The following is an 8,012-nucleotide window of genomic DNA, read 5'->3' as shown; positions in this document are numbered from 1 at the left end:
ACTTATTAGTTCAGAGTCTTTAGGTAGCAAGTGACAGGAACTCAGCTTCCCTGGATTAAGCATCAAAAGTGGGCACTGTTGGCTCATACATCTGGGATGCAGACAATTAAGGGTAAAGCTACAAGGAATTTGGCCTTAGAGACCGGAACCCAGACTCAATTCCACCCAGACACTTTAGTCACTCATTTCTCTGTTTCTCCCAGCTCAGATTCATCCTCTTCAACAACACGTGGTGGGGCAAATGGCCATTTATTTACAGACACATATTTGATGCTTCTAGCATCATAACCCCAAAGGTAAAATGGCAAAATCTCCTCCAGTCCTCAATGAGAAAAAAATCAGGGAAGGGCTCTGATTGGCCTGACTGGAGTCACATGACATTCCTGCTCTGACTGTTGATTGGCCAGGTGGGGGTCTGGGTTGTGTGGCCTGGGGGAGGGGAGGTTACTAAAATAATATTAGGTTGAACCATATGAAATAGCCAGTTTTGTAGGTTAGAAATGGCAGAACATGAGCAATTTCATATGATTGACCCTACACAGTCACCAGAAAAGTAGGATGGGAAAGCTTCTAGGCATATAAAAGCAATAGGAACCCCAGTGCACCATGCAGAAGGATTTTTGAAGGAGAAGGTGGTATTAGCTGAGACATAAGGGATGAATGGGAACTGGCCAGGTGAAGACTTCACGGTGGCAGGAGAGTAGTAGGACATGTCCCAGGCACAGGGAACAGCGGATGCAGAGGTTGTCATGAGCGGGGACAAAGGGCTTGCCTCTGTGCTCTGGAGATGGAGTGATCTGACTGAGCCAACCTGAGTCATACGTTCAACCAAATGAAGAAGTAGGAAAACAGAGTTATTCCCCAAAGGAAAATTGAGGAGCTTTACCAGGAGAAATGGATGCTGAACAGGCCAAACCAAAATATATCCAGTTCAAGAATTTTTGTTAGACCTTGGCATCTCCAAGAAGGGATTTGCAACTGTAATTCCAGCAGGCCTATTGAAGAGGGTCGTATGCCAGAATTCAGGTATCTCCTACATGATTCAAATGTTTACTAGCAAATATATGTTTGATAATGTAAGCTCTATGCCCAACATGGGGCTTGAACCCACGACCCCGAGATCAAGAGTTGCGTGCATGCTCTACCAACTGAACCAGCCAGGCACCCCATATTATCAAATATTAATTGACTACCTCCTCTAGGTTCTATGCTGGGCATACAGAGATGGATTTGTGAGGATACATCTGGCTGCAAAAGACAGAAAACCCAATTAACATGACTTAAGACATTTGGTTATCTCATTTAATAAGAAGTCTGGAGTTAGGAGGTTTGGGGGTTTGGTGCAACGGCTCATTGATATCACCAAGGACCCAATTTCCTACTCTTTAGTTCTACCTTCCTTAGAAGAATAGCTTCATACTCTAGGTTCATTGCCTCTTGGTCACAAAATGGCCACCACAGCTCCAGAGCTCACATCCTCATACTAGTGAACTAAGCAGGAAGGAAGGGAACACATGGAAGAGTTTTCTTGCGTCAGGGAAGAAGAAAAAAATCTAAAATAATAAGAGTAACAGCAACAAACCCATATGTGGGGCTTAACCTGTGCCAGAAACTGTTTTAAATTCCTTACATAAATTAATTAATTTAAGAAGCCCTTCAGTTGGATGGCTTTCAAACTGCAAGGGAATCCCAAGAAGCAGGTGTCAGGCAAAGGGGAAAGAAATTCATGCCATGGGCTGAGCAACTTACATCTTCCTTGCCACTGATTGCTTTAGGCTTAGGCATGTGACTAAATTCTAGCCAATGAGACAAGCACGCACATCCAATAGGGAGTTTTTCTGGAAGGTTTTCTTTGCTTCTATTTTATTTATTTTTAAAAAATATTTTATTTATTGGGGCGCCTGGGTGGCTCAGTCGGTTAAACGTCTGCCTCCTGCTCAGGTCATGATCTCAAGATCCTGGGATTGAGCCCCACGTCGGGCTCTCTGCTCAGCGGGGAGTCTGCTTCTCCTTCTGCTCCTACCCCCCACCCGTGATTTCTCTCTCTTTCTCTCTCAATCAAGTGCAGGCAAGCAGGGGGAGGGGCAGAGGGAGAGGGAGAGAGAGAATCCCAAGCAGACTCCGAAGGGAGTAAGGAGCCTGAAGCAGGGCTGGATCCCACAACCCAGAGATTGCAACCTGAGCCAAAGTCAAGAGTCGGTGGCTTAACCGACTGCACCACCCAGGCACCCCAGTTTTCCTTGCTTTTAAAAACTGTGGAATATAAATGGATTTGTGGAGCAGGGAGATGGAATAGGAGCTTGCTCCGTCCACTCCAGGCATCGACCTGGTATTGCAGTACTTCCAGGAACAGTGCACCCCCTTGCGGGTAATACTAATGGTGCAAAAGGAAAAAAAATAAAAAATAAATAAAAACTGTGGAAGAAGGGGTGCTCAGGTGGTTCAGTCGGTTAAGCATCTGACTCCTGAACTCAGCTCAGGTTGTGATCTTGGGGGTCATGGGAGCGAGCCCCAAGTTGGGCTCCCCACTCAGCGGGGAGTCTGCTTCTCTCCTCCCTCTGCCCCTCCCCCCAACTCATGCTCTCTCTCTCTCTCAAAATAAATAAATAAATCTAAAAAAACAAAACAAAACAAAACCTATGGAAGGAGAGTTAGGGCCTCAGACACTATGGAGCAGAGGCAAGCTATCCACATTGAGCCTTGTCCAAATTCATGACCCACAGAATCTGTGAGCAGGATAAAATTGTCATTTTACTCCATTAAGTTTCAGGTGGTTGGTTGTGACAGCTGGAGCTGTGGCTGCCATCTTGAGGCCATGAGGTAGCCAGAGTAAGAATCAGCCAACAGAGATGGACAGAATTTGGTTCCCAAAGACATTACTGAATAATGAATTAACCAGTCCTAGAACAGCCCTGCCAGCTGACTTTTTGTTACACGTGATAATAAACTCATTTTTACTTTCCCCATTTGAGTTGGGTTTCTGATACTCATTACAGGATAAAGCATCTTGATTAGACCTCTATCTGTCCTAGGTACCCATGGAACAGAGAGATATCCAGTTCACATGGACAGGGATAGACAGAGAGACATATAAACATGTGTGTACATGCACACAGAACAGCACACACATGGGCATGAACTTGCCGTTACGTATCTTCGGTCAGACCCAGGCTCAGGCAGACACTCACTTAAATCCATACACACACATGGTCGCAGAAATCAAGCACACACAATATACACAACCAGTTACACATTTTACCTACACCTCTTAGACAACCACCCTCAGTCACAGACTCACAATCATACACATACCCAAGGATTCAGTTATCAAGAAGGTTCCAATTCCTTCCTGTTTATTTGCACATATTGTATAAAAGTAGAAAAACAAGCATTACTTTTGGGTCTAGGTCAGCGCTAAAGCTTCATAAATAAGGGGCGAGAGGAAATAACTTAAGGCAGGGCTGGGGCTTAGTGCATAAATAAGGTCTGGGGTCCCAGATGGGCTGGGGGTGGGTCCAGGTCCTAGACACACAGGTCTCCACTGGCGACACATTCCAGGTCCTTTTTGAGGAGGCGGAAGAGGTTGAACAGGACAGAGGCCTCGAGGCAGCCTTGAGACTCCTGTGAAAGGGAAACATGGTTGCCATTGCCCAGGCATCAGCCTCCTCCCTTACCCAGGGCCCGGGCATCCATCCCCGTCTTGAGTCACTCACCTTCTTTGAGGCCTTGTGGAGCTGGTGCAGCCAGTGGTGGAGGCGGCCTCGGGGCTGGGGGCCTGCTGTGGGCTGAGCCTTGACCTGATGGCAGAGGAGGGTGGTGTGTGAGGCAGGGCCTGGGACGGAGAGGTGAGGTCCCCTAAGCCCAGAACCCACAGACGGGGCCCAGGTGCCCCGAGCACTCACACAGGCCTGGAGCTCGGAGCGGATGTGGCGCAGCGTGTGAAGGGGCTGGTCCAGGATGCCCCCCTGGGACCTGTCAGCCATGGTCTCCAGGACCTTCAGGGTCAAGGCCAGCTCAGCCTCCAAGGCTACAGGGCGCTCCCACACCTGAGGAGAGGTGAGAAAGAACAGGCGAGGTGGAAAGGTAAGGAAGCGTAGGCAAGAAGGCCCAGTTAAGTGGGGACAGGTCGGGAGTGCAGGGAAGGAGGGCAGGTGATACGGGACACAGGATGGGGACAGGTGATGGGTCAGGTGGGAGGGAGACAGGAGAAGGGAACGCGTGAGGAAGGATGCAGATGAAGGATACAGGTGAGGGGGAAACCTAAGGGAAGATACAGGTGAAAGAGTGAAGTGGGACAAGTGAAAGGTGGCTCGTGGGGGTCACAGAAGTTTGGAGAGACGGGATGGGGATGGGTGAACAGAGACAGGTTAGGGAAGCAGGTGGAGAGGGGCAGTTGGATGCACAGGTGATCAAGGTGAAGGAAGGAGACACGGACTCTGGGAAAGAGCACTGGAAGAAAGATGATGGGGGACACAAGGCAGAGTCAGTGGTGAGGAGAACAGGTGATAGGGGAGGAAGGAATCAGCCCTGAGAGTAGACAGTGACAAACTGGCCAGGGCAAGGGGCTTGGGTGGGAGATAGACCCGGGAGAGAGAAAAAAGGAGAAATGAGAAGGAATTAGGTAAGAGTGATGGGGACAGGTGAAAGAGATAGGGACGTGGGGACAGGCAGAGAGGTGATTGAAAGGGACCTAAGGGAGGGATGGGGTCAGGGGAGCAGTTGAGGAAGGACGGGGGCCCAGGACAGGTGAGGAGAGACCAGACAGAGGGGAGGACAGGTGAGACAAAGGAGGTGAGGGGCCACTTTAGGAGTGAGGGAGAGGGGCCATGTGAGGGTAAGGGTGGCCTCACTTCCAACTCACCTGCAGCTGGTTCAGGTCCCGGTTTTTAGGGAAGAGGCGGGAGCCGCAACTCCAGTTTTTTAGTGAATTTTCCTAGAGAGTAAGAGCAGAGATTAGCCTACAGTAGGAGGGCCAGAGGCTAGCCCATAGCCGCAAGGTTGACCTCGCAGGAGGGCTTGAGTTTAATCCATAGCAGAAAGGACAGAGGTTAACCATAGCTGAAAAGCTAGAGGCTAGCCCATAGCAGGAGGATGGGAGGTTAGCCCACTATAGCCAGGCAGCAGCTGGGCCAAAGCAAGAGTAGAGGTTAATCCACAACAATGGGGACTCACCAAGGCATCCTTGGCCTTCTTGAAGGCCTCCCGCTCCCTTGGTGACAGAGATTTGAACCTGCCAATGTCACAGCGCTTCCAGGTTGTCGTGGGCTTGAACGTGGGGACAGGGCCAGCTCTGGCCAAGCTCAGCCCTGCAGTCACCAGCACCAGGACCCACACCGTGGCCATGGTCAAATCGCAACTGCTTCCCTGGCTGCATGGCTCCACTTTTTAGCCAGGCTAAATGAGCAATCCCGGCTGATGTGTGTAAAGTGAAAAGGCAAATGGAAATTGCGATTTTCACAATGACTTGAAAGGCGTGAGTGGGTGGAGCCCCGTGCGGAGTCAGGTGAGCTCACAGGTGTGGGTGGGGCCAGATGAGCCCAGAGCTCTGTCAAGAAGGAAAGAGAAACTGAAATTCGATCCCAGGACGAAGACTAAGGAGTCCCTGACCTAGTTCAGGAGTTCCTGGAATTTTGGGAATCCACTGATTGCGGCCAAGGCAGGTAGAGGGATAGGAAGCGGTCGCAGCAGGGCAGGGACTAGGGCAGGGTGTGTGCGGTGAGGCTGCTTGGATGCGAGAGAGGGAGCTTCCCCTGTCGGTTTAAGCGTGTTCTGGGAACTCATTTTATGCTCTGAACATTCCTGTGAGTTGTTACTTTTATGCTTGTCCCCATTTTACCAGCGAGAAAACTGAGCCACAGGAAGGAAAAATGACTTGCTGAAGGTCCCACAGCTGGTTAATGGCAGAGCTGGGGTTTGAATGGAGTCTTATGCACTTACCCCCTATTCTATATATACAGCCAGAGAAGATGAGAACCTTTGGGAGTCACAGTCAACCCGTTCTCCTGTCTCTCCCTCTAGGTAGCATGAAAGGGTAGGGACCTCCTCATTCGCTGGGGCAAGAGAACTTACTGGGGACTGGAGGGGCTGCCTGGGGAGAAGGCAGTGAGGAGGGCTTTCAGAAGGCAGACAGAGTCTGGTTGCTTTGTTATCATCACCCCCCATGGTAATAATAATTGTGTAGCATGTAGGGAATTGCTTTGATGTGCAGGCACTTTATATTTTTCATTCCTTTATTTTTTTTCCTTGGCCCTTAGGTGCAGAGAGTTATTAATCATACTCTTCAGATCATAACATAGAATCACAATTGGCCCATGAAAGACTCTCTAAGGTCCCCCCCTACCCCATCCCCACTTCCACCCCACCCACCTGCAGGTATACCCACGTTAATGTACTTGATATATAGCTGCAAAGATGTATCTTTATAATTTGTGATTTTGTGTGTGTATATGTATTTCTAATCTGCATAAATGGGATTGTGCTATAAATTTTGTTCTAGCTCTTCCTTTTTTTTTTTTTAAACTTATATTATGGAGATCTCTCTATATAGTGGAGAACACCAAGTTCTCTGTAACTGCTGCATTGTATTCCATGCAGCACTTTTACTTATCTACTCCCCCAGTGATGGACACTTAGGTTGTCTTTAGCTCCCCATCACCATAGGGCTCATACATACCCCTCTGTGGGAGGTTTTCTAGGATATGCCATAGCACCCCAGCTGGTGCCCCACCACCATATCCCCTCAGCTCATTTTTTCACTCACTCGTAGATCTGGTGGGCAGTTCGTGAACACCCTGACAGCTTCCCATCTCATATGCCTGTATCTTTCTTCTCCATCTGAGGTCTTTCTCCCGTCTGCCTGCAGAACACACTGGAAGTGTCAGGATTAATTCCCCCAGGGACAATCTTCCCCCAGAGAGGGTTGGGAACCAGTGAGTAAATACTCTTGCTTCTCTTTTCCTCCGTGGGTTGATTCTAAGGTGTGTTCTGCATGACTCCTCAAGTCCTTAGAGGGTCCCCGCCTGGTAGGTATGAGCCCTAGTTAGTTGCTCACAGCAATTACCCTTTCATGGCTGGGACTAGGGTGGGGAAGCAAGGTGGCTGGGGTGTAAACTTTAAGGAGGCACTCACTCTCAGGTTTAGGCAAGTGCCCTGGTGCCTCACTTGCCTCCCTGTAGTCTGGACTCTGCACCATCTTTACCTTCTTTCTCCTCCGGTCCCAATTTCCCTGCTCACCTGTGTTTCCTGAGGATACCTCCCAAATAAACCACCTGTCCCCTTGACTCAGGCTATGCTTTTGGGAGACTCCAGATTAAGACATATATTCAGAGTAGGATTTCTGGGGCACAGAGTATACCTGAAATTATATTGTCTAGTTAGCACTGTTCGATAGAACTTTCTGCAAGGTTGGAAGTGTTCTATGTCTGTGCTGTCCAATACAGTAACCACTAGCCACATGGAGCTATTGAGTGCTTAAAATTTAGCTAGTGCAATGGAAGAATTGAATTTTCAGGGTTTTTTTTTTTCATTTTTCTTTAATTAATTAATTAATTAATTAAAGATTTTTATTTATTTATTTATTTGAGAGAGAGCTCGCATGTGAGCAGGGGGAGGGGCAGACGGAGAGGGAGAAAGAATCTCAAGCCGACTGGAGGGTGGACCCCAAGGCAGGGCTTTATCCCACAGCCATCATGTCCCAAGCCCAAATCAACAGTCCAATGCCCAACTGATTGAGCCACCCAGGTGTCCTTCATTTCTCTTTAATTTAAATTTAATTGATGTATGTGGCTGATGGCTACCATAACAGGCAGTGTGGTCCTAAATATTCATCTATTGCTTTCCCAGATAGTTGCAACTGCTTCCCTCGCTCTGGAAGTGCTCCAGAGTTCTAGTATTCTGGCAATAATGGGACCTCCTCAACACCTGGGTTTTTTTTTTTTTTTAAAGATTTTATTTATTTATTTGACAGAGAGAGATAGTGAGAGCAGGAATACAAGCAGGGGGAGTGGGAGAGG

General features: G+C 48.5%; 1 protein-coding gene and 1 pseudogene across 1 annotated transcript; one reads left to right on the top strand and one right to left on the bottom strand.

The window, feature by feature from the left end:
• Window positions 1-2,239: 2,239 nt before the first annotated feature.
• LOC118537563 (U2 spliceosomal RNA) lies at window positions 2,240-2,363 on the top strand (annotated as a pseudogene).
• Window positions 2,364-3,522: 1,159 nt separating this feature from the next.
• LOC118537465 (interferon lambda-1-like) lies at window positions 3,523-5,343 on the bottom strand. The gene is made up of 5 exons (XM_036094861.2): window positions 5,173-5,343; window positions 4,862-4,933; window positions 3,903-4,046; window positions 3,714-3,797; window positions 3,523-3,621 (listed from the first exon to the last, which is right to left on the bottom strand). Exons 1-5 carry the CDS (start codon window positions 5,341-5,343, stop codon window positions 3,523-3,525), a joined length of 570 nt encoding a protein of 189 aa, XP_035950754.1.
• Between the last annotated feature and the right edge of the window lie 2,669 nt (window positions 5,344-8,012).

This window comes from Halichoerus grypus, chromosome 15 (genome assembly GCF_964656455.1).
Source record: "Halichoerus grypus chromosome 15, mHalGry1.hap1.1, whole genome shotgun sequence".
Classification (NCBI taxonomy): domain Eukaryota; kingdom Metazoa; phylum Chordata; class Mammalia; order Carnivora; family Phocidae; genus Halichoerus; species Halichoerus grypus.
Note: the sequence above shows the minus strand (reverse complement) of the source record. Positions and strands in the feature narration are given on the sequence as shown.